The sequence below is a fragment of the Loxodonta africana genome, chromosome 23 (assembly GCF_030014295.1).
Source record: "Loxodonta africana isolate mLoxAfr1 chromosome 23, mLoxAfr1.hap2, whole genome shotgun sequence".
Lineage (NCBI taxonomy): Eukaryota > Metazoa > Chordata > Mammalia > Proboscidea > Elephantidae > Loxodonta > Loxodonta africana.
Window position 1 is genome coordinate 58,704,014 of NC_087364.1, and position 26,593 is coordinate 58,730,606.

The 26,593-nt window shown below is 42.5% G+C and overlaps 1 protein-coding gene across 1 annotated transcript; it reads left to right on the forward strand.

The window, feature by feature from the left end:
- On the forward strand, nt 1-25,954 carry TRIM42 (tripartite motif containing 42). Its single transcript, XM_003416179.3, has 5 exons — nt 1-432; nt 3,520-4,220; nt 9,468-10,288; nt 15,033-15,257; nt 25,832-25,954. The coding sequence occupies exons 1-5, from the start codon at nt 92-94 to the stop codon at nt 25,916-25,918; spliced, it is 2,175 nt and encodes a 724-aa protein (XP_003416227.1). The 5' UTR covers nt 1-91; the 3' UTR covers nt 25,919-25,954.
- The last annotated feature ends 639 nt before the right edge of the window (nt 25,955-26,593 follow it).

The following is a 26,593-nucleotide window of genomic DNA, read 5'->3' on the forward strand; positions in this document are numbered from 1 at the left end:
GGAGGGACCCCTCTACTGGAGAAGTAACAGCGGGACTCTGGTAGAGGAGGCGTCAAAGTCCTAAGGGGCAGGCTGCCATCATGTAGGCACCATGGAGACTGCTATGTGTGTTTGCTCTCCATGTTGTACATGGCAGAGATGTTGTCCTCGGTTATGCTCCTGTCTGTGCTGCAAGTTCCTCTTCACCTCGGAGCGGAACTGCACCTGCTTCCCCTGCCCCTACAAGGACGAGCGGAACTGCCAATGCTGCCACTGCACCTGCTCCGAGAACCCCAACTGCCACTGGTGCTGCTGCTCTTGGGCCAACGACCCCAACTGCAAGTGCTGTTGCACGGCCAGCAGCAACCTCATGTGCCACTACTACGAGAGCCGCTGCTGCCGCAACGCCACCATCACGTTCAAGAAGGGCCGTCTCAAGAGCATCCGCACTTCGTAAGTGCCGGGCGTCTCCAATGTGAGGTCGCGCTGGCTCAGGACAACCAGGGGCCCTGTGCCAGCTGCGGGGCCCACAGGGCAGGCCAGGTACCCCCTGGGCCCACTTTTCCACCTGAAAAGAAAGAGACCAAGAATTTTGTAGTGATTAAATGTATCCTAAACAAGTGCTAACCACTTACAGACCTGAGTTCCAAATCCAAGCTCCACTAACTCCATGACCGAGTGCAGCACTGGCCCTCAGCCTCCTCATCTGTACACAGTGACAGTTCCGTGGCTAATGCTGAGTGCGTCAGCAACTTGTCAGGCACCGCATGCAGGACCCCATTTAACCCTCCCATCATCTTCACTGTACCCATGGGGAAACCCAGCCTTTGAGAGGCTACGTTTCCCAGGATCATACAACAAGTAAGATGCAAAGTCAGGATTTGAACCTAGAGTCCATGCTCTTAACTTTTAAAAGGCCGTTCTGTAGAACGGAGAGAACAATACCTGCCATGATGTGCTGGGTATGAGGGCATGCTTTGTAACCTGTTATGTGATATAAAAACAGAAATTGCTCTTCCCCTTTCTCCTCTGAACTCTTGATATTGCCAACACTTATTGAGTAAGTGATGACTTTCAGCGGCCACTTTTAACTCCTATGGCTTATCTAGGTACCTTGGCACCTGTGACTCCTGCCAGCCTTTCTTTCTTTCCCATCCACAAGCCTTTACATTTAGGGTCTCAAGTACCCATCTGGGGTATTAACCCTCCATGCCAGGCATTCTGTATGTTCTTCTTAGTTTGGCCAAACCAGTCTTTTTATATCACAGATGAGCAGAGCACAGGGAAGTAAGGACAGACATCTTAGAGGAGGAAAGATGAAAGCTCATCCCTAGAAGGTGGCAGGACTCGGAGAGGCAGAGAAACGGGAGGCAGGATTGAGGCCTTTCAAGCCTGGAAAAGTACTTCTGTGCACAAAGGTTCAGTGAATTCAGGGTAGAGGAGTGTGATCCATCTTGCAGTTACGCACATAGTAGACACTTAATGAACGTTACCCTTTACCCATGGACCTCTTATTGCTGTTTGCATGAATCCAGGGATTCTGCATGCAAGTCAGGAAGTTCTAGGGTGTGGAAAATTGTATCCACAAACCCCTTTCCTCTCAACTGCTCTGTTTTCTATGTATCAGCAAGAAAGAGTTTCTGAGCCCATTTCAGTGGAGTTGGGATGATATTGGCTGGTGCTTTGGGGAAATGACTCAGGCCAGTGACTTCCACACTTTGCTGTGCATTAGAATCACCTGGAGACAGGGACATACAGAAAATGCAAGAAGTCGAGGCAGAAAGGAACAGAGCCACAGGGTCAAGATCAAAATGTAATCCTTATCAATGTCAACGGGGGTAAAGGGATAGGTACAGCCACAAATTGTGTTTACCCCTCCATTCCCACAGCTAATTCATTTCTTTTCATACACTGCTTTTGCCCTGGTTGGAGCTTCTTAGAACACACACATGAATTTTACCAGTATGCTTTTACTTCACTCATAGTTCTTATGGTTAAATATAGGAAATCAGCCTCAGGCGTTTGGCATAACGTAAGCAGACAAAGACTAAACACATACACCCAGAACAGTGGCAGCATACACTTTCCATGGACTTGACCACTGTTTTCCTCTACTGTGGACTTAGACAACTAGTAACAGAGGAAAGTAATTATAATGGGCACATTTACTGAAAGCTTACTACGTACCAGCAGTTCAGCACTTATCATGGATTATCTTATTTACGTTTTGTAAAAGTCTCATGACAGAAGCATTATTGTGAGCCTTGACTTACCAGTGAGGAAACTGAGGATGAGAGAGGTTAAGAAACTCATCCCAAAGGAGCAGCTCTAAGCTGGCACATTCCATCACATATAATCTTCCCCTAGAGCCCGGGCTCTGAACTGTTACCTACTAGTCTGGTGGTTGGGACACACAGGTTCTTGGCTGTTGATGCCTGTCTACTATTGACCTCCTGATGTCCTGGGAAAAGCCCTTTACCTACCCTACTCTCTGTTCCATCCTATTGACAGTAATGATAATAATCTCAATACTCTCCAGGCAAAACCACCGATAACACACCTGTAGTTGTGGCGCAGTCGTTAAGCATTTGGCCACTTACCAAAAGGTCAGCAGTTTGAATCCACTAGCTGCTCTGTGGAAACCCTATGGGGCAGTTCTACTCTGTCCTATAGGGTCACTATTTGTTGGAATCGACTCGATGGCAACAGATTTTTTTAGTTGAACAAAAAATGGGTTTATTGACTCATTGCAACAACTGAGATCATATACCATGGGGAACTGTGTGGTAACTCCATAAAAGGATGTTAAAAAGTTACAGGATTTGGACTCATGTTAGGTGAGAACGTCGGTGTAAGTCTCTTATTGGATATCTTAATAAATCTTACCTTGAATGTGGAAAGAAGACAGCATAAAGCTGCAGTTGGGAAAGAAGTAGCAGTCACTCCACTCCTATTAGCCAGGGTAGGGGAATGTGTGGGCGTTTTTGTGGTTTGGACAATGTTGTTGGTTTTGTCTAAGTTCAGACATGACTGTGGAGTCGTCTTGTTTCTGTTTTGCTCCATCACAGTACCAGAGAGGCTTTGAATGATGTTGGTGCTCAGTGATACTATGTTCAACAGAAGAACACCAAGGTCTAACTGATAGCGCAGGCCAGGTCTGTTTGTCAGGGCCTGCTTTTCTCTTGTTCAAAAATAACAAGAGCAACAACGGCAGTTGTACAGCAGGCACTGTGTTCCAGGGACTTCTGTAAGTCCCTACGGGTATAAACTGCATTTCGGCTTTTCAGGAAAGGCTGTAACATGGTATTAGTTTTGTAATGAGGGAACAAGCAGAGAGGGGTTAACTCACTAACCTGAGGTCACCCAGCCAGCACGTGATGGAGGCATGTTTGGAACCCAGGCACTCTGTCCACTGAGTCCACGCACCTCACCTTCACACTGGACTGTTGTTCTGTGACCCCAAGGTCCTTTCAGGGCCCAAGGAACGGAGGGAGCTCTTGAGCCTGCCTCCTGAAGCCCTGTGTTTGCTTTCACTTTCAGTTCCAAGACCGCCTTGCGCATCGGAAGCAGCGATTCCCAAATTGAAGACATCACGAAGCAGATACCAGGAAAGAGCCACCTGGTCGACCATCTCACCTGCCCCATGTGCAACCGGCTGCGCCTGCACTCCTTCATGCTGCCCTGCAACCACTGCCTGTGCGAGAAGTGCCTGCGGCAGCTGCAGAAACACGCCGAGGTCACCGAGAACTTCTTCATCCTCATCTGCCCTGTGTGCGACCGCTCGCACTGCATGCCGTACACTCACAAGATGCAGCTGCCCGAGAACTACCTGCGCGGGCGCCTCACCAAGCGCTACATGCAGGAGCACGGCTACCTCAAGTGGCGTTTCGACCGCTCCACCGGGCCCATCCTCTGCCAGGTCTGCCGCAGCCGGCGCATCGCCTACAAGCGCTGCGTCACCTGCCGCCTCAACCTGTGCAACGACTGCCTCAAGACCTTCCATTCGGACGTGGCCATGCAGGACCACGTCTTCGTAGATACCAGCCCCGAGGACCAGGACGAGAAGATCTGCATCCACCACCCGTCCAGCCGCATCGTCGAGTACTGCCGTGGCGACAACCAGCTTCTCTGCCACTCCTGCAAGACTGCCTTGCACAACGGCCACGACACCATCAGCCTCATTGACGCCTGCTCCGAGAGGGCCGCTGCGCTCTTCAGCGCCATCGCCAAGTTCAAAGCAGGTCCTGGTCCCCTTCCAGTCCCCGCCCTCCGCCGGAATAACTAGTAGCTCAGGAACTGAGGGGGGAAATGGCTTGGGGCAGTCTGTTTAGTGAGAGATGAACCTCTACTTAGTGGAGCATCCCAAGTACTGGGAAACTCTGAGCTAACCCCAAATGCCACCAGCCATTTCACCTATCTGTGCCTGGGTTTTCCCATCTATGAAATGAGGACAATAGTAGTGATACCCTCGTTGGGTTGTTATATTAAGCTGGTTATTCTATGTGAAGCATACAGAAGAGTATCTGGCATATAATAAGCGCTCAAAATTCTGTCATCTTTGTTATTATCTTCATGTCCTCAGGACTCATTTTCCCCATTGAAAAATGAAGGGTTTGATCTCTTGGAACCTTGAGTTCTATAAACCTGTTGGAGGTAGGTATTTTTTTACTAAAGTTGGATTTCTTCAGTACTTACCAACTTTGCTGGGGGAAAGAATTAAGTCAATGTTGGGAATTATCTCAACTTTAAGTTTTCCCCCATGAGTTTTTTCCCAAAAGTTGCAAACAAAGCAAGTGAGCCGGTAGCAAACATGTAATGACAAGGAAATTTGGAAATAGCCTATAATATTCTGTTTACAGCTTGTTTTTCCTCTGCATACCTGCTCATGGTTATTTCATGTTGTTGTTCGTTGTCGTTGAGTCGATTTCGACTTATGGCAACCCGTGTATGAAGCAGTAGAGCTCCTCCAGAGGGTTTCCAAGACTGTGTGGCCTTTGGGAAGCAGATGACCAGGCCTGTCTTTTGAGGTACTCCTAGGTGGGTTTGAATCTCCAACCTTTTGGCTACTAATCAAGCATTTAACCATTTGTGTCTCTTGAGGACTCCTTATTTCTTATCAGCTATATATAATTTATTTAGTTTCTGTACGGGAAACTGACCCAAATTTCCATGATGAAATCAGGTACAACAATATTTCACAAGGTTCAGAAAAGAGCTCCATGATTTCCAGGCACTTCTCCACCTGATTAATAGTCCTGAAGTACTACATCGGAATCCCCTCCATGAATAAGACAACCAGGGTTCAAAGAATTGGCACAAGGCAGCTAGTAAACGCCCAATTCAGTCTATCTAACTATAATGCCCATGTTAGTTTCACAACATTCAATTGACAAACTGTTCTACAGTGGCCAAAACCTAAAGATAGATTAAACACACACAGAATCTATTTCCTTGAGGCATGGCCTAGAGTCAAGTGACCAAAGTGTACCAGGTCAAACCAGCCCTTCCACCTTGTCAGATATTTTACCCTCCATCCTATTAACATCCGTGAACGTAAACATAAAAGAGGGAGGAAACTTTTCCTTAAGCTTTGAATGCAAATATGTGTCAGAGACAGACTCTGCTAATTGTCATGTCATCGAGGACCTCTCACCAACATGAATATTTCAGGATTACCTTGATTTTCTCAATTCCTACTAAGAAATATCTGGAAACATAATTTGTCAATTGGCATTTATTCTGTTTTAGAACAACCAGAAAAGCTTCTATATTTTAAAAAAAAAAAAAAACCTACAAGAGCCAGGTTGCCAAGCAAATGGGTAACCCCATTGGCTCCTTAAGGTTTTTCTTTAAGTAGAACTTACTGTGTGCCCATATCTGGCTCTGCTGGATTCTCTGCAGCCTAAGCATGGGGAAAGGGCTGTGGCCCCCATGAAATTGCAGGGGGCCTGGGTCTTTAACACAGGAGAAGCCTACGATAGTTTTATCAGAGTCCAGAAAACTTCAGACAGTGAAGTTCCATTCAGGGTAGGGGCCACTCCCACTGCTGTAGAGTCGATTCCGACTCATAGTGACCCTAGAGAACAGAGTAGAACTGCCCCATAGAGTTTCCAAGGAGCGCCTGGTGGATTTAAACTGCCAACCTCTTTGGTAGCAGCCGTAGCACTTAACCACTATACCACCAGGGTTTCCAAGGGTAGGGGACACCAGTACAGATCCCCAAGAGCTCAGCATTTAGGAAGGAGGCAGGGGTCATCTCCATGGCATATCCATTTAGATATAGATAAGGAATTTAGCCTGTCCATTTCTTTTTTTTATTATTATTGTTACTGAAGGAACAAAAAAAAAAAGAAAAAATCATTTAACCAGGGTAAAAATTTGCTCTTGAGGACTCAGTTCACTGAGGAGGTGCCCTGAATCTGCGTTGTAAATGAATCTTCAGGTAATTTCAAAAGCAGGAGTCTAAGAACGTATTTTGAGAAACTCTGAGCCCTGGAGGAGATCCAGTTGGGGCTGATTGTTTAGAGCTGAGGGATCAACCCTGGCTGCACACTGGAGCCACCTGGGTCCCACCCCACAGATAAATTAGTTTGGTGCATCTTGAGCAATGGGTTTTTTTTTTTTTTAAAAGCTCCCCATGTGATTCTGATGTGCAGCCAAGGTCAAGACCCACTGGATTAAAGAGAGTTCAGAAGTTTAGAACCCTGTTGCTTAAAGCGTGGTCCAAGGACCAGCAGCGTGGGCCTCACCAGGGAGTAGGGACAGATTATCCAATAGGCAAGGTCAGCACCGAGCTTACCTTGCTTACCACATCATCTGTAGTGAACAATTCCACATTTTTTCACCACATCTAAAGGTTCTGCTTCTAGGTATGGCTGCACCTATCTCTCTCCCAACCCCACAGTACCTTCCCACAGAATCAAAGCCTGTTTTCCTAGTTACAGTTCTGACAGGGATGGATTACCCAGGTTTACCTTGCTTACTGGGTGATCCCACCTGCCAGGGAGCTTATCAGAAATGTAGAATCTCAGGCCCCACTCCAAACCTGTTGCATCAGAATCTGCATTTTTAACAAAATCCCCAGGAGATTCCCTGGATTAGGTTCTAAACCTAGGCGCGAACTGTGTCACCTAGATTCCTGGGCCCCAACTCATACCAACGGAGTCTAAATTTCAGCAGGTGAAGTCAAGAGAAGAGATTTTTTTTAAAGCTCCCAGGTGATTCTCATGCTTCCAGAGAGCTGAGAACCACAGCTGAAACAATTAAGAACTTGGCCTTTGGAGTTAGATGAATAAAGTTAGGAACAGGCCCAGGTATCTTCTATTTAGTTGCTGTGTTACGCTGGACGGTCACTTAACCTCTCTGAGTCTGTTTTTGCAAATATAAATAGGAACAATATCTTTCTTATAGAAAATATGTATAATATATGATTATAATGGGCCTGGTCCATAATAAGGAGCTCTGGTGATACAGTGGTTAAGCGCTCAGCTGCTAACCAAAAGGTTGGTGATTTAAACCCACCAGCCACTCCACAGGACAAAGATGTGGCCGTCCGCTTCTGTAAAGATTACAGCCTAGAAAACCTATAGGGCAGTTCTACTCTGTCCTATACAGTCACTATGAGTCAGAATTGACTGGACGCCAACAGGTTTGCTTTGGTTTTTGGTCCATAATAAACGTTTACCAAATAGTAGCCAATTTTAAGTGTCCTGCCTGAAAGAGATCGTGATTTGACTTGGCATTAAGGCCACCTTTTGCAAAGCCGTCGTATTTGTAAGGTTTGGGGGTTGGGGGTGTTTCTGACCCCCTCTTTCTTGTTTCCTTTCTTGGTGCTGACTCTTCACCCATATCTAAGAGATTTTCGCTCTACCCCTCAAGACCTCGTTCTACGTAAACTTAACGAATTCCTTAGTAAAGCAAGAAGTTTCTTATCCAAGTATTTTTGACACTGAGTAACTATTAGAAAGTCAAAGACATCAATCCATAAAATGGAATTTTAGTTGCCATATGTCACAGTGTGGCTTGTCTTTGGGGAGGGTACTTCTCAGCACCACTGAAGTCATCCCTGCTGGTTTCCATCAGCCCCCACCTGCATCTCCTCCCATCCTTTCCAGGCCAGTGTGAGAGAGGAGGTGAGCAAAGGAATGGGGGTTTCGGGAAGTGGGCCAGGGAGTGATGCTGCTGACATTCACTCCAAAGATGTTAGAAAACAAGCCAGAATGGCTTTCACTCAACAAACACCTTTCAAGCACCTTCTACACATTCTAGTCATAGTGGTAAGCAAGACAGGCATGGCCCCTGCCTTTGTGGTCTGATGGAACTCTAGGGTTCATCTTATTCAAACAAACAGCATTATTACAATGACCACCACCGACAGAACTACAGACTCCTGTGGGCCCAGGACTATGTCAAGAGCCAAGTATAATAAGGCTTGGTCATCTCCACCCCTGAGTAAGATTTGGTGAGGATTATAGCCCATCAGTTCACTGCAGAGTTGGCCTTTCATGTGGAGGACCCTACCTATAGCATGACCCACAGAAGGTTGACATGTCTTCAAGCTGCTGCCTAATGCCTAAGACCCTTTAAAGCTAAGAAAGATGTCCATTTCACAGACAGAGATGTGCAGCATGTTCACCCTGTTATAGCAGCCTCCACACTGTAGTGTTGTGTTCATGAGTGCCCTTGAGAACAGTACCCTCTCATTTCATATCTGTATCCTTAGAGCCTAGAAAGGCACGTGGCACGTGGCAGTTGTCCAGTAAGTGTTTGTTGAATGACTGGCTGAGTAAACTTAAAATTCAAATGTCATCAGTTAGGATGCAGGATGAATTGAGTTCTCCTTGAAGTTTAACAGCAGATCCTTTCCTCAAAGAACGTGGATATAAGGCAAGAGAGAGAGGACAGCTAAATCACAAGAGAGATAGAAGTCCCCAGTGGAGAAATAACGGCATATAAAACAGCCACCTCAGTGAAGGAAACTTTGCTGATTTTCCACTGTTATCAAAGGCTGACTTCCTGGTGGATGAGGCAAGGTAGCATTTAGAAGTAGTCAACAGAAATTCTAGTTTTTTCTTAGACCCTGCAAAAGTAACTTGCCTTCAGGGAAAAATAGAGCTAGTCACTTTGTGACATCACAGCTTCTCGGGTCTAACTTCCAAACAAGTGAAATCAGGTGAAAACCAATATCAAGGGTGGCCTTGAGCTTCTAACCTGAGACCCAAGGCCTCAGAGATTACTATTACAGTACAGAAGTATGTCCAGAAGGATAGCTGGTTATACCTGAAGGAAGTATTAAGAGAAGAAAGGAAGGGTATATTGAGGAAGGCCAAATTCATTTTCTAAACCTGTTCCAGGGTGTTTTAGCCCAACTACGGTTCCTTCCCTCACAACCTTGGAGCCCAAGATAATTTCCTCTGCTTGGCTGCTGATTTTCATTTTTTTTTTCAAGTAAAATTTTAACTGAAGTAACTAACTTGGTTGTTTTGCAGTCCGATATGAAATTGATAATGACCTGATGGAATTCAACATTTTAAAAAACAGCTTTAAAGCTGACAAGGAGGTAAAGCGAAAGGAGATCAGAAACGGATTTCTCAAGCTGCGCAACATTCTTCAGGAGAAAGAGAAAATCATCATGGAGCAGATAGAGAACCTGGAAGTGGCCAGGCGGAAGGAGATTGAAAAATACGTGTATGTCACCACCATGAAAGTGAACGAAATGGATGGCCTGATTGCCTACTCCAAGGAGGCCCTAAAGGAGACGGGCCAAGTGGCATTCCTGCAGTCAGCCAAGATTCTGGTGGACCAGATCGAGGATGGCATTCAGAGCACCTACAGGCCTGACCCACAGCTCCGGCTGCACTCCTTGCACTGCATGCCCTTGGACTTTGCTGAGCTCTCAAGTGCCATCCATGATCTCTTCCCCACGGGACCCAAGAAGGTATGCTCCTCAGGGGACTCCTTGCACGTTCCCTACCCCATGCACTCGGAAATGATGATTTCCAGGAAGGTCACGTTCAGCACCCACAGCTTAGTCAACCAGCAGATATACCAGCAAAGCTCGTCCTTGTTGTCCCTCAACAACCCCAGCGAGAAGACCAAGGGGGGTCTGGAGGCCCATGGGAGAGCCCAGTCTGCCACACCTGTTAAACATACAGATGGCCTCTACACCTACTGGAGTGCAGCCCCGGAAAACCAGTCTGTGCATAACAGCAGCAGCTTCCACAACTGGTACTCATTCAATGATGGCTCTGTGAAGACACCAGGCCCAATTATTATCTACCAAACTCTGGTATATCCTAGAGCAGCCAAGGTAAGAAAGGTTCTGGGCCCCACCTGGTGAGGAAGGTAGGAGGGCGGAGAGGGGTGGGATGGAAGTGGGTATTTGGGAAAGGTTACACTTGTCTCTGACTCCTGAGGTCTGATTATTCAAATCTGCTCCTCTGGAGTCAGTTCATTCAAAAGGGATAAGTTCCTGAAATCTTAAGGAGCCCAAGATTGGGTTAAACTAAGCAGTCAATTTGTTTAACTATAGTCAGAAGTACATTTGAAAGCCCCAACCTTATCCAAAAGGCAGTAAGAAGATTCTCTTTCAAAAGGGAAGCCAACTTGGGAAGTCAAAGTAATTTGAAGGGACTGCTTGGGAAGTGTAATAGTTCCCAAAGGAAAGCCTGAAATAGTAGCAAAAAAAAAAAAAATTTTTTTTTTTTTTTTTTTTTGAGCCCATAAATTGGAATTAGAAATACAGGTCTTGTTCTCTATCAGCTAAATTGTTGCCTTTCCTAAAGAAAATATCCAGACTCGGCATGATTTGGAAAGATTGGAAGGATAATTGCCAATGGAATTCCAACTCGTCTTTTGAGATTTAGTATTAGCGGGGGGGGGGGGGGGGGGGCAGGGGCAGAAGGCAGTCTTTCAACCTGGGACTCAAAGCCTCAGAGATTATTATTACAAGATAGAAGTAATGCCAGCGAGGATAGCTGGTTATACCTGAGGGAAGTGTTAAGAGAATAAGGAAAGGAAGGGTATGCTGAGGGAGGCCAAATTCAATTCACTGTAGATCTCTACAACTGCTATCACACTGGCCTCGGGAGTCACACTCCTCCTTAACCCTCTTGACCTAACATGCACAAATGGCCTTTCCCTTAATGTGACTTTTCAACTCATAAATTGAACTATTTACAGAATACTTTGTTAACACTTAGGGAAGAAAAGAGATTAACATGCAGCTAGGTAGGGTTTCCCTACAGGGATGCCTCCCAGGCCAGCCCATGTGGCAGGGCCCATCATATGCCTCCACAGTATGAGAATACCCCCAAAGATTTTCGGGATCCTTGAAGTCTAAACTAGTGCTTCTCAAACATTAATGTGCACCTGGGGATCTTGTTAAAAGGCAGATTCTGTTTTAGCAGATCTCAGTGGGGCCTGAGATTCTGTGTTTCTAAGAAGCTTCCAGTTGTTGCCAATGCTGCCAAGTCTGCAGATCACACTTTAGTATCAAGGGTCTAAAATCAAGGAAATGAAGGCCAGAGACAGACAAAACTTTACTTTTCCTGAGACATCATAATCTGTTTTGGGGTCTATATAAGTCTATATAACCATACTTTGCAGGGTAGAACATACCCTTTCATGGGCTATCAGAACACAACAAAGTATCTCTGCTCTTCACGTAAGAGATGGTCATGCCAAGCAGTTGAACCTACATTTCCAAATGATGCTGGATCAGTGTAGTGACACTAGCTCAATGATGGCGTTCTGTGTCAACTCTGACCTCTTGGGAGGTTGGGAGGATTTGGCTCTGCAGAGAAAGGACTGGTGATGTCTGCCCTATACTTGAGCTTGGGGACTAGTCATTCCATGCCACCTATTAGTCATTCACGGATGAGCTCAAAATGGGCCTACACAGAAAAACCTAGTCAAGTCATTGTGTGTGACTCCTGGCTGTCAAGAGAGGATACCTAAACCTACCATCAAACAGTGGGATTCAATGTAGAAATATCACTGATCCTTATTTTAAGATCATGGAATGAAATTTATGAGTGAATCATACTGCTGAATAATACAAATGACTAAGTCTGTGGTGACATCATTCTCCAATGATGGTTGACTAACACTCCTCTTCAGGGTTTTGGCATAGGAAAATATTTTTAAAATTAGTCTTGTAACTTGTCAATATGCAATAAAAAATCTTATAGAGATTTCTTTAAAACCTATTAATTTTATTTCTAGAAATCTCTCCCAAGGAAATGGTTAAAAATTCAGATAAGGATTCACGCCCAAAAGTGTTCATTTCAGCATTATCTATTAAAGTAGAAAATCAGAAACAACCCAAATGTTCAACTATAGGATTAAATCATTTATGTGGTGCATATTAAAGCTGGTGCTTTAATGATACGGGAAAAAATATAAAATATAAGTAAAAGAAAGCAGGGTTCAAGCAGTATATCCAAATTTCATATATTTGTGTGTGTACATGTATGTAGATAGATCGATAACACAGAGAGATAGACAGACATATCATATATACGTACACATATATACCAAAATTGGAAGGAAATAATAATGACTTATTAACTGAATACTGGGATTATAAGTGATGTTTATTTTTTTTCTTTATGTTTTTCTGTGTTTCCCAAATATTTTACAATTTGAGTGTCTTGTTCTGATAATCAGGGAAAAAAAAGTTAATTTTTATGAATAGGATTTATAAATTTATAAAAAATACTTATATTGTAAATACAGAAAAGTCATTATAAATTATGTAAATTTATAAACATTTATAAATTTGTAACACTAATTATAAACTACTCTTATAAATTTATAACATTGAAATTTATTAAAATTTTAATAAAAACATGAGACATCTGTTTGAAAATACAATTATTATAAAATATTTATATGCCAGGCATAATCTGCTAATTGATATTTGTTTATCTCCTCCCAGGAGTTGATATTCTATGCTTTGAGTGTGAACGTATATTCTCCATTAATTAAATAAGTCATCTTACCTCTCTGGAACTCTATTTCCTTGTGTATAAAATACATACATACACAGAGCATTGGAATAGATACATTTTTAAGCTTCCAGTATTCTGTGGTTCAACTGGAACACACTGAATATAAACTTTTTGAGCTTCATTCATATCTATATTCTATAATAATATCTATATTCCAAGGGGCCACCATGCGTCTGTCAGTTTGTCATACTGTGGTGGCTTGCATGTTGCTGTGATGCTGGAAGCTATGCCACCGCTATTTCAAATGCCATCAGGGTCATCCATGGTGGACAGTTTTCAGTGGAGCTTCTAGACTAAGACAGACTAGGAAGAAGGACCTGAAAAAAATAGCCAGTGAAAACCTTATGAATAGCAGCAGAACATTGTCTGATACAGTGCCGGAAGATGAGCCCCTCAGGTTGGAAGCCGGCAATACATGGACAGGGAACTGCCAGAAATTCAAGCCAGATTCAGAAGAGGATGTAGAATACGGGATATCATTACTGATGTCAGATGGGTCTTGGCTGAAAGCAGAGAATACCAGAAAGATATTACCTGTGTTTTATTGACTACACAAAGGCATCTGACTGTGTGGGTTATAACAAATTATGGATAACACTGCAAAGAACGGGAATTCCAGAACGCTTAATCATGCTCACGCGGAACCTGTACATAGACCAAGAGGCAGTAGTACAAACAGAAGAAGGGATCCTGTGCGGTTAAAAATCAGGAAAGGCGTGAGTCAGGGTTGTATTCTTTCACCATATTTATTAGATCTGTATGTGAGTAAATAATCGAAAAAACTGGACTATAGTGAAGAAAAACATGTCATCAGGATTGGAGGAAGACTCGTTAACAACCTGCCATATGCAGATGACACAACTTCGCTTGCTGAAACTGAAGAGGATTGAAGCACTTACTGATGAAGATCAAAGCCTTCAGTATGGATTACACCTCAACATAAGGAAAACAAAAGTCCTCACACTGGACCAATAAGCAACATTATGATAAGTGTTGAAAAGAGTGAAGTTGTCAAAGATTTCATTTTACTTGCATCCACAACCAACGCCCACAGAAGCAGCAGTCAAGAAATCAAACAACATATTGCATTGGACAAATCTGCTGCAAAAGACCTCTTTAAAGTGTTGAAAAGCAAAGATGTCACTTTAAGGACAAAGGTGCACCTGACCCAAGCCATGATATTTTTCAATCACCTCATATGCATGTGAAAGCTGGATAATGAATAAGGAAGAGTAAAGAATTGATGTCTTTGAATTATGATGTTGGCAAAGAACATTGAATATAGAATATTGAATATACCGCTATACTCAATATTCAAGATATCAGTATATTCAGTATTCAGTAATATTGAATATACTTCCAGAAGAACAAACAAGTCTGTCTTGGAAGAAGTACAGCCAGAGTGCTCCTTGGAAGCAAGGATGGCGAGACTTCATCTCACGTACTTTGTACATGTTATCAGGAGGGACTGATCCCAAGAGAAAGACATCATGCTTGGTCAGCAAAAAAGAGGAAGATCCTCAACAAGATGGATTGACACAGTGGTTGCAACAATGGGCAATGATTGTGAGGATGACACAGGACTAGGAGTGTTTTGTTATGTTGTTCATAGGGTTACTATGAGTTGGAACCGACTCGACAGCACCTAACAACAACACAACAATTCCAAGGGGTTGTGAGAATTAAATGAATTAGGAAAAAGAATGACACAGAATCAAATGCATAAGAGGTGTTCAATAAATGGTAGCTACTTTCGTTAGTGTTGTAAGAGGACAATGGTCACCTCCAGGTTAACTGACAGTAACAGAACCCAGAGGGTCATTCTTTTGGTCTTGAAACTTATTTCACCTTCATGTAAGGCCTCATCACACAGTCTTCCAAGACTATTGTACACAGACTAATTCAAAGTCCTCAGCAGGTAAAGGGGATGAGATCAGCTTAAATCTTCCCTTGCAGATAGTCAACAATGCAAATCTTTATGGGAAGGAAAGCTGAATGGTGTGTACCAGTACCACACCAATAAGTTCATTCCTTCCATAGGTTTACTGGACATGCCCAATGGAAGACGTGGACTCTTTTGAGATGGAATTCTATGAAATCATTACTTCCTCTCCCAACAATGTGCAGACAGAGCTCTGTGGACAAATTCGGGACATAATGCAGCAGAATCTGGAACTGCACAACCTGACCCCCAACACTGAATATCTGTTTAAAGTTAGAGCCATCAACGAGAATGGGCCTGGGCAATGGAGTGAAATCTGCAAGGTATGTGCATATTATTTCTCAGACAGATTTATAAGTTCTGGATGCTTCACAAGACTCTTCCTCTAATCCCAGAAAACTTGTTAACTCAGAGCCAAAGAGAGGACTGCTAGGCTCAACCAGACTTTGCAAATGAGGCCTGAGAATTGCTAATTCAATTTGGTTTTAAAAACATCTGGGCCAGGTGTTGTGTTAGGATGTAGAGATCTGGAGGAAAATGAGACCTAATTCTTGCCTTCAGGGAGCTCATGGTCTAGTAAACAAATAATTGTGTGTGGTACGAGAAGGACAAAAAGAGAGGTGTTAGCCCCCAAAGTGACTCAAGGCAAGAATAGGGTTGCCAGATTTAGCAAATAAAAATACAATGTGCTCAGTTAAATTTGAATTTCCAACAAACAGCAAATAATTTTTTTTTAATGTAAGTTATGTCCTTTACAATATTTGGAACACAATTAGGTACTACACACACACACACACACAATGTATATCTGAATTTCAAGGAATAGCCACTGAACAGGTCAGGATGAGCATCAAAAACAAAGGAACTGATTATTCCTATCTTCTTTGTGACGCAAGGCTGATTCTTCTATATATTCCCACGGGACACACACTCATAAGTATAATTTTATTGCTATTAAAACAATAAAAAGAAAGAAAAACATCAAGACTGCCGAGAGCTATCTTACTGTACAACCATGATGGTGTTCTTCGGCATGAAAGTAGACTATGTAGTAATTAGAAATTCTTTAGAAGCAAAGAGGGTAAGCCCATTCATTTTAGATTTAGAAAATGGAAATTTACAAAGTAGAGCTTTATGAGACCACTTTCAGGAAGTATATCTGATACCCAAGAGAACTGGAAAGTCATCAGAGTCCCTCTCTCTCTCAACTTCCATCTCTGCTTCTCTCTGAATCTATACCGATCATTTTCAGCTAGCCTTTAGTTTCTGCTTTCCTGAATTCAGCTTGCATGTGATCTGGGGATTGCCATGGCACAACTTCTATGCAACCGTAAACTCCAAAGCCCAAAGGCTTCTGACCAGCTACACTCTCTTTGTGTCCTTGGTCAAATGTTTGAAGAAAAGAATCTGGTTGCAACTTCTAGGGATAAAGGGGAAGCAGGAAGTGAGGTAGGGTCGGGTGGAATTATACTCATGGTTGCCATGCCAGCAGCAGTCTTTTGGGGGTAGGAGCTCTCTACTCCATCCAGGTTGTCAGCCACTGGGGTCTGTGCTCTGCTTCTTGAGCCCAGAAACCATAGGCTCCCCACCCTACCCCCACCATTCCACAGAGGTAAGGCATTCACATGAGAAGAACCCCATTTCTGTCAAGTTGATTCCGACTCTTAGCAATGTAGAATTGCCCCCATAGGATTTCCAGGGAGCAGCTGGTAAATTGGAACTGCTGACCTTTGGTTAGCAGCTGTAGCTCTTAACCCCTGGTGGCTTAGCGGTACCTGTCTGTCCAACAGCACTGCCCCCAGTCAACTATGCTGTCATTGACCCCAGGGTCTTTCTTGGTTGATACCCTTCTCGTCAGACCATGGAACGCTCCAGGAATGCTACCATATTTTGCAACATGAGCTTTTGGCTATGAATTTTTTCTTCCATTAACTCCATCTGCTATTTTGAAGAATTACTCAAAAATGTCTTACCCACAAAGGGGACTATTTTCTAGGGGCAGGAGCAGAGAGACTAAACGTGTCATCAGTCTGCCATCTCAGCCCCTCTTAGGCTGTTCTTACCAAAAAAAAAAAAAAAAAGAACATTGCCGTCAAGTCTCATAGCAACCCCCTAGCACTGGCATTGATGGTTCAGTGGTAGAATTCTCTCCTGCCATGTGGGAGGCCTAGGTTAGATTCTCAGCCAATGCAGCAGGATCTTTCCTTGGAAACCCTATGGAGCAGTTCTGTTCTGTCCTCTAGGGTTGCAATAAGTTGGTGGAAACCTTGGTGGCGTAGTGGTTAAGAGCTATGGCTGCTAAACAAAAGCACAGCAGTTTGAGTCCACCAGGCACTCCAGGCCTTTCTTAGGTAGAAGTTTTGTCATGCTTCTTAAACTATGAACTCCTCGAGAACAAAACCCATGTCTAATTCATCTGTTCATCTTTCTTTCTCCCACAGTGCTTACCACAGCACTTTGCCTACAGCAGGTTCTTAATGGTTATTGAATGAATACGTGAGTGAAAATGTGACCAAATAAATGAGTCTATGAATGAATGTCTAAATTAAAGAATGAAGAAATAAATTCATAAGTAAAATTAATAATTGTAAAGTACAATAAGATGCCTGAGAGCTGGTAAGTGTTTTATACAATTAGTCAAGAAATAACACTCCCCCGGAATTGTGTTTATGCGATTAATTCACACTCTCTGTAAGGAAGGGAAACTCATTCCAGAGCCTTTGCTTTTTAACACCATTTCTAAATGAGCAAAGCCCTAATTAATGAGGTTTTCTGGAAACTTCATTTTTATCTGACTTGCAGAGCTGAAATATAGGTTTTTCCTTCAAAAGTAATTCTTCCTCCCCTCCTTGCGACTCTATTAGCATTCCAGGGGAAACACTGGTTTCCTTAACATTTGTCATGATTTGCATAAGTAAAGTCTTCAGTAGCAAATGAAAGTAAGATGGTGTGTCTGAATGACATTTATAAAGCTTCATAAAAGTAATGGCTTCAGCTCTTTCCTATAAAATAGAAATATATTTTTCTCTGGCATCAGTTCTATGCAGGTATCCCAGAAAGGTTCCATTTAAAATGCTACAATGAGGTAGCAGGATCATTTCTTATCCAAACGCAATGTTTCCATCACGTGTACTTTTGTAAAAAAAAAAAAGAGAGAGAGAGAAATAACACCTTTTCTATTTGATTTTCATAGTCTGAGGCTTGTTGATTTTTTTTAAGGGATTTTATTTGGAGTATAAGACATGATACATGGAAATTAACTTTAATGCTTTTCTAAAGGTCCCATTTATTGAAGGCTGACTCTCTGTCAGACACTGTGTTTTCACTGTCCCTGATCATCCTAACCACTAGGGAAGGGAGGCGTTTTTGTCTCTGTTGGGAAAGCGTCTGGCCTCGTATAACCCAGAGGAGTTTGGAACCTAGGTTCGTATCCAAAGCAGGAACTCTTTGCCCTTCTGCATCGTAATTAGATGCAACTAAGTCTGGGGCAGGGTGGGCTCATCCCTGGGGATATGGTGGTACCTCACATTAGGAGAATGATATCAAAGCCAACAGTAGTGAGAGCTGAACTTCTATTTTTTCAAAGGCAAGATTGCACATTGAAAAGAACACTGGATTTGGGCTCAGGCACCAAGGTCCAAGTGCCAACCCCACTGTCCTCATAGGCTGTAAGCCCCAAGAGGATAGGCACCAAGTCCACTCTGCTCACCTCCCTTTGCTTATGATCCCCTGCTGACAGCCTCTAATATAGAAGGGGCCAATTGACTTTTTTTTTTTTTATTGTACTTTAGATGAAGGTTCATAGAACAAACTAGCTTCTCATTAAATATTTGGTACACATTGTTTTATGACATTGATTAACAATCTCACAACATGTCAACACTCCCTTCTCAACCTTAGGTTCACTATTATCAGCTTTCTTGTCTCCTCCTGCCTTCTAATCCTTGTCCCTAGGCTGGTGTGCCCCTTCAGTCTTATTTTTCTTATGGGCCTGTCTGATCTTTGGATGAAGGGTGAATCTCAGGAGTGACTTCATTACTGAGCTAAAAGGGTGTCTGGGAGCCATACTCCCGGGGTTTCTTTAGTCTCTGTTAAGTCAGTAAGTCTGGTCTTTCTTTTGTGAGTTAGAATTTTGTTCTATATTTTTCTCCAGCTTTGTCTGGGACCCTCTATTGTGATCCCTGTTGAAGCAGTCAGTGGTGGTAGTGGGCACCATCTAGCTGTACTGGACTCAGTCTGGTGGAGGCCATGGTAGTTGTGGTCCCTTAGTCCTTTGGACTAATCTTTCCCTTGTGTCTTTAGTTTTCTTCATTCTCCCTTGCTCCCACAGGGGTGAGACCAGTGGGAGTGTCTTAGATGGCCGCTCACAGGCTTTTAAGACCCCAGATGCTACTCACCAAAGTAGAATGTAGAACATTTTCTTTACAGACTATCTTATGCCAATTGAGCTAGATGCTCCCCAAGACCATGGTGCCCAGTCCTCAGCCCAGTAATTCCATCCTTCAGGGAGTTTGGATGTGTCTATGGAGATTCCTCATCTCTATGAGTTGGAATCAATTTGACAGCAACAGGTTTGGGTTTTGGTTTTTGGTTTTTGGTGGCGCTTCCATGACCTTGCCTTGGATAAGTTCTGCTGGCTTCCCCAGTTTTGTGTACTGTCTTACCCTTTAGCAACTGACATTTCTGCAGGAATATAAACATTAAAATGCATTTAGGCAAGTCATGCAACCCTTTGGCCTCTTTGTCTCCTCTCTTCTTCCTCTAATCCTCAGTGTACCATTCCCACAATTGGAAATAGTCCTCTTACTTTGACTACTGTCTTCCTTTGAATTTAAAATCTCAGCTAAGGAATTGCCACTTCCAAGAGGTCTTGCCATGACAAATCTAACTTTTCATCTGTATATTAGTTTCCTATTGCTGTGTAACAAATTACCACAAACTTAGTGGCTTAAACAATACAAATTTATTATCTTTTACAATTCTGGAGATCAGAAATCTGAAATGAGCCTCACTGGGCTAAAGTAGAAGTGTCTGCAGGGTTGTGTCCCTTCAGGAGGCTCTAGGCAAGAATTCATTTCTTTGCTTTTTCCAGCTTCTAGAGGCTGTCCATTGCCCCTTCCTCCATCTTCAAATCCAGAAACACTGGCCCAAGTCCTTCTCAGGTTGCCATCTCTCTGGTTCTCTTTTGCCTCCCTCTTCCACTTTTAAGGACCCTTATGATTACATTGGGCCCACCTGGATGACTGAGGCTTATTTCCCTATTTTAAGGTCAACTGACTAGCAAACAGTTCTATAAACCAAAAAACCAAACCCAGTGCCGTTGAGTCGATTCTGACTCATAGCGACCCTATAGGACAGAGTAGAACTGCCCCATATAGTTCCCAAGGAGCGCCTGGCAGATTCAAACTGCCCACCCTTTCGTTAGCAGCCCTAGCACTTAGCCACTAGGCCACCAGGGTTTCCAAACAGTTCTATAGGCAAATCTTAATTCTCTTATGTTACCATGTAACATATCTTCAGGTTGCAGGGATTAGGATGTGGATATTTTGGGGTGGGGGCACCTTATTCTGCCTACAACAATCTATAAATTGGATGTCCCAGGTTACATTAGAGTTGAGGGTAAAAATACAGGCACAATAATAGTCACAAACGGGTACTTTTCTGGGTCTTTCTCTATAGCTCATCAGGAAATGCAGTGACCCCTGCCCACACCCATGCCCTCAAATTCCTTCTCAGTCTGCACTGGGAGACCTTACCGGGCATCTCACGTGCTCATGAAGTAGACCTGCCATCTACATGAGTCTGCAGTGCCCCTGCCTTTCTGAACAGGTCACGCCCATGTTGGAAGTCCAGCCACAGAGCAGGGCTACCTTGCCCTCTGGGGTGTCTGTCTTATGTTGATTTCATGAAATTGCCCATCTGGTTTCTCCCTTCTCTACTGTAGACCTGCTCCGTAGGCTGAGACCAACATATTGAAAGGTTGGGGTTGGAGGACAATCTGAGTGACCAACATTATTCCACACTCGGATTAACTACCCTAAACCTACCCCCACTGCAACCCACACACTCACAGTGGCCCTCTGCCCTGAAATGAAATAAAATTGTTTGCATTCTCTATCTCCTTAGAATTCTTTTCCAAAGATCAACTTGATCTATCATGCAAATAAAACCCTATTGGTTCCTCCCTACCTGCCCCTCCAGATGGGCTTGAACCGTGGAACCAAGAATATAATTTAGGCTCATGCTGGACCTATTTTTTTAACCTCATTATGGAGGGTTGAATTCATCATATACCTCATTGCACGGTCCATTATCAACATTGGTCTGTGCAAGGTCCTTGTTTATTGCTTTTTGTGACCATTCCTCCTTAGACAACCATTCTGATATATATCTTTTTGTTTTTATGTGTTCTAACATGATATGTATTGTTTTGAATGTGTTATTAATTTACACAAATAGTGTTGTGTTTCATATCTTATTTAGTTTTTTTTTTCCTAAACACTGTGCACCATCCATGTTGTTATGCACATTTAATCCCTTATTCCTAGCGCTGCCTCATCCTTCACAATGTGCATGTGTCAGCCAGGATGGACACCCAGGTGACCTCCAGTAATGCTGCAGTGGACAACCTCATACATGACATCTTTGGGCTTGTGGTCAGGATGGGTATGAGGATGTCTCCGGGATATAGACCAGGGGTAAACTTTCTGGGTCATAGAGTATATGCATACTTGATTTGACTATACCCATGTATACTTCCATCAGGACTGGATGTTGTTGTTGTTGTTGTTAGGGAAACCCTGGTGGCATAATGGTTAAGTGCTACGGCTGCTAACCAAAGGGTTGGCAGTTCAAATCCACCAGGCGCTCCTTGGAAACTCCACAGGTCAGTTCTACTCTGTCCTATAGGGTCGCTATGAGTCGGAATCAACTTGACGGCACTGGCTTTGGTTTTTTGGTTTTTAGTTGTTGTTAGGTGCCGTTGAACTAGTTCTGACTCATAACGACCAACCCTATGGACAACAGAACAAAACACTGCCTAGTCCAGCGCCATCCTCATAATCTTACTATGTTTGAGCCCATTGTTGCAGCCACTGTGTCAATCCATCTTACTGAGGGTCTTCCTCTTTTTTGCTGACCCTATACCTTACCAAGCATGATGTCCTTCACCAGGGACCAGTCCCTCCTGATAACATGTCCAAAGTTCATGAGAGAAAGTCTGGCCATCCTTGCTTTCAAGGGGCATTCTGACTGTACTTCTTCTAAGACAGATGTATTCGTTCTTGTGGCGGTCCATGGTATATACAATCTTCTTCACCAACACCATAATTCAAAGGCATCAATTCTTCTTTGGTCTTCCTTATTCATTGTCCAGGTTTTGCATGCATATGAGGCAATTGAAAATATTATGGCTTCGGCAGGCTCACCTTAGTCCTCAAAGTGACATCTCTGATTTTAAACACTTTAAAGAGGTTTTTTTTTTGCAGCAGATTTGCCCAACATAATACATCATTTGATTTCTTGACTGCTGTATCCACGCGCATTGATTGTGGATCCAAGTAAAATTAAATCCTTGACAACTTCAATATCTTCTCCATTTATCATGATGTTGCTTATTGGTCCAGTTGTGAGGGTTTTTGTTTCCTTTATAATCCATACTGAAGGCTGTAGTCTTTGATCTTCACAAGTAAGTGCTTTAAGTCCTCTTAGCTTTCAACAAGCAAGCTGTGTCATCTACATATCTCAGGTTTTTAATGAGTTTTCCTCCAATCCTGATGCTACATTCTTATAGGATCCCTATAGCCCTAATCCCTACCTGTATTTGGTATGATCCAGATTTCTACTATTTTACTGGTCCAATAGGTAAAATGTGATATCTCCTTATTGTTTTAAATTTCATTTTCATATGATTGTTAATTTTGAAGGTTTCCTCTTCTGTAAATAGCCTGTTCATATCCTTTGTCCGTTTTTCTATCGCATTTGTTGTCTGTTTTTGGATGATTTGCAGGAATTCCTTTTATATTCTAGATAATGGTTTTACCCATTGTCATGAAGTCAATTTCAACTCATAACGACCCTACAGGGCAGAGTAGAGCTAACTGCCTCATAGGGTTTCCAAGGAGTGGTTGGTGATTTGAACTGCCAGCCTTTTGGTTAGCAGCCAAGCTCTTAACCACTGTACCACCAGGGATCCACATAATGGTTTTAGATATTGTTAATCTCTTCTCCCATTCTGACACTTGTCTGTTAACTTTGTTCATAGCGTACTTCATGAAACAGCAGAAATCTTCAATTTTGTTGTGATCAAATTCCCCGATAATTTTTTTCCTTGTGGCTTAACCTTTGGAAATTTTGTTTAAAAAATGTTCCCCAAGCCTTAGATCACAAAGATAACCTTCTACACATTCTTTTATTAACTGTTTTAAATTTAGGTCTTTAATTCATTCGGGGAGCCCTGGTGGCGTAGCAGTTAAGAGCTTGGCTGCTAACCAAAAGGTTGGCAGTTCACATCTACCAGCTGCTCCTTGGCAACCCCATGGAGCAGTTCTACTCTCCTACTATAGGGTCATTATGAGTCAGAACCCACTTAACGGCAGCTAGCAACAGCAACAATCCATTCGGAGTCCATTTTTGCGCGTAGTGCTAGGTGGGGATGTACCTTCTCACCATCTAGTGAGCCAGTTTTTCTAACACTATTTACCAAGCAATATCTTTTCTCCATGAGTATTCAATAGGGTTATAACTTTGATCTTATATTAAAGCCCATATATTTAGGGGCCTGTCTCTGAGTTCTCTATTATATCCTGTTGGTCTATTTGTCTGTTCTTATGTCTTTTTTTTTTTTTTATGTCAATACCACCCTTGTTTTATTTATTTATTTTTTTAACATCAGCTTTGTGCTGCATCTTGACAAACTGCTGAGGCAAGTCTACTCCTTATTTTTCTTTCATTTTTAATGTTTCTTTTGCTAAACATATAAATTATTTCTTCAAGTGAATTGTAGAGTAAATAAGTAAATTGAATTCCTAAAAAAAAAAAACTCCAGCTAGAATTTATTGAGTCTCTAAATTAATTCTCTCCAAATTAATTTATGTCTGACCCTTTATTCAAAGAATCTTCTATGTGCTTTACTAGGGATTTTAAGTTTTTCTATTCAGGAACTATGTAACCTGCTGCCATCGAGTCGATTCAGACTCATAGTGACCCTACAGGACAGAGCAGAACTGCCCAATAGAGTTTACAAGAAGCCCCTGGTGGATTTGAACCGCCAACCTTTTTGGTCTTTTGGACCTCTTAACCATTATGCCACCAGCGTTTCCAGGAACTATGTATTCCTGCTTAAATTAGATAATGTATAAATTTTATCGATGTTATAAATGTTATTTTATATTTGGTTATATGTTATAATGTATCATTGGTTTAGAATAAAAACTATTAGTATTTGTAGATTAATCTTGATTCCAGCAATTTCAGTAAACTTTCTTGTTATTCTGAGAGTCTATCTGTTGATTCTGTTTTTTTTCCAGATACATTGTCCTAATATCTACGAATAATGATCGCTTTCTCTTTCCTTCCAATCCTTGAACCTGAATTTCTTTTTCTTTCTTTATAACTTTGGCTGGGACCTGAGTATTACATAAAATGGTGGCAGTGATAGTATATTTCCATTGAGTTATGATTTTTATTTCATTTTTATGGCATATAATCTTTATTAAATAAAGAAAAAGTCCTTCTACTTCTAGTTTACTAAAAAAATTTGCACATAAGTAGGCGAATCTTATGAGTTTGTTTACATTATTGAGATAATCATATCGTTTCTCTCCTTTAGGCCATCATTAATGAACTGAATTATATTGATTTGCTTTTCTAATGCTAAGCTCTTCTTGCATTCATGGAACAAACTCAATGTGATCATGATGTATTATTTTTTAAAAGACTTGGTTTCAGTTAGCTCATATTTTATTTTGGATTATTTCATTTATGGTCATAAGTGAACTGGACCTATTGTTTTTTGCTTATATTGTTTTCATCTGGTTTTAAAATCAATATTTCATCAGCTTCATAAAATGATCTGAGAAGCTTTTATTCTTTTCCTATTTCCTATTACTCTTTGTTTACAGTTTGATAGGAATCATTTGGATGATTCCTGGGGAATTTGGGAAGAAGAGGATATCAACTATCATTTCAATTGCTTTTATATTTCGAGTTGTTTTTCTTCCATCCTAGACCCCCTTGTTCATAGACACCCCTCAATCCTCAATCTTTACTTTTAGAGATCTTGATTATAAGGCAGAGGTCAAATCCCCTATTTTTTATGAGTCAGTTCCTGACCCCTCATGACCCCCTTCCTCACTGTCTCCAGTAGCTCTCTCTATTACACTATTACACTCTTTATATTACTATTTATATTACTTTTATCCAGGTTATCTCTTTTATGATCTCCATTTTTACTCAGCAATGGGCAATCTAATGCCATGCATATGACATGCTTTTTACCTCCCAAGCAGCCATGTTTTCCCTACAACTGAAAATAAAGTTTGTAAAACTAGACAGCATATGTTAATAGTGCCTAATTTTTTCACCCTTTCCCTTTGAGTACAAACATAGAAAGTTAAAAGCACTCAGTCACAGGAGCTGCCTTAAAGGAAATGGGACCTGATCTGGGGAATCCCAACCCCACCACGTATTAGCTGTGGGACTTTGGGAAAGCTGCCTAACCCTTATGAGCCTCAGTTTCTCATCTGTAAAATGGAGCCAATGGCACCTGCCTTAGGAGTTTTGCATGAGGAGTCGATGAGATCATGTGTGTAAAGTCTGGCACACAGCAGGGGCTGGCTTCCTGGGGACTGCTGTTTCTCCCATGGCTGGTACCATAGCTCTTTGCTTCTGATTACAGGTGGTAACACCAGATGGGCGTGGGAAGAACCGAGCTAAGTGGGGCCTGCTGAAGAACATCCAGTCTGCCCTTCAGAAGCGCTTCTGAGTCCCTCACAGAACAAGCAGCAGCCTCTCAGAGACACAGCACAAAATAGACATATATATACACACATATATATGTATTTTTCTCACCACATTCTTCAGTGAGGTTGTAGACGAATGTTCCTGGGACCTCTGAGCTATTCCAACAGGAGTCTTCTAAGAACTAATAAAAGGAAATGCCTGACTTTGTTCGTTATGATGAAACTAAGATACAAAAAGTCATCAAGTCTGTATGTCTCATCTGCTCAGGCCTGGGCAATTAGTATAGGCATCCACCAAGCCTCTGGGTAGTAAAAAGAGCCCTCTACTTGCAGTCAGGACTCCTAGTGTGCATTCGGTTCCTGACCTAACTAGCTTTGGGTCGTTGGGCAGATTGACGGGGAGCTCATTACACACCAATGCAGTCTATTTTCATATTAAGCAGCCAACATTGTTAGAACACTCTTCCTATGTATTCAGCCTGAATTTGCCTTCCCACAACTTCACCCCATCTCTGAGATCTGCCTCTGAGCTATCAAGTATGAGAGCATCTCCTCTTCTCTTCGCTCCCCTGAGCCTCAGAGCAAAGGAGGGGATGGTGGAATGCTTGGTCAAGGCTCTTCTAGCTAGATGGTTCTTTGAAGCAAGGCATGAAAGAATGGCTGAGTCATGGTCCATTCCATCCTTGCTGAACTCAGCC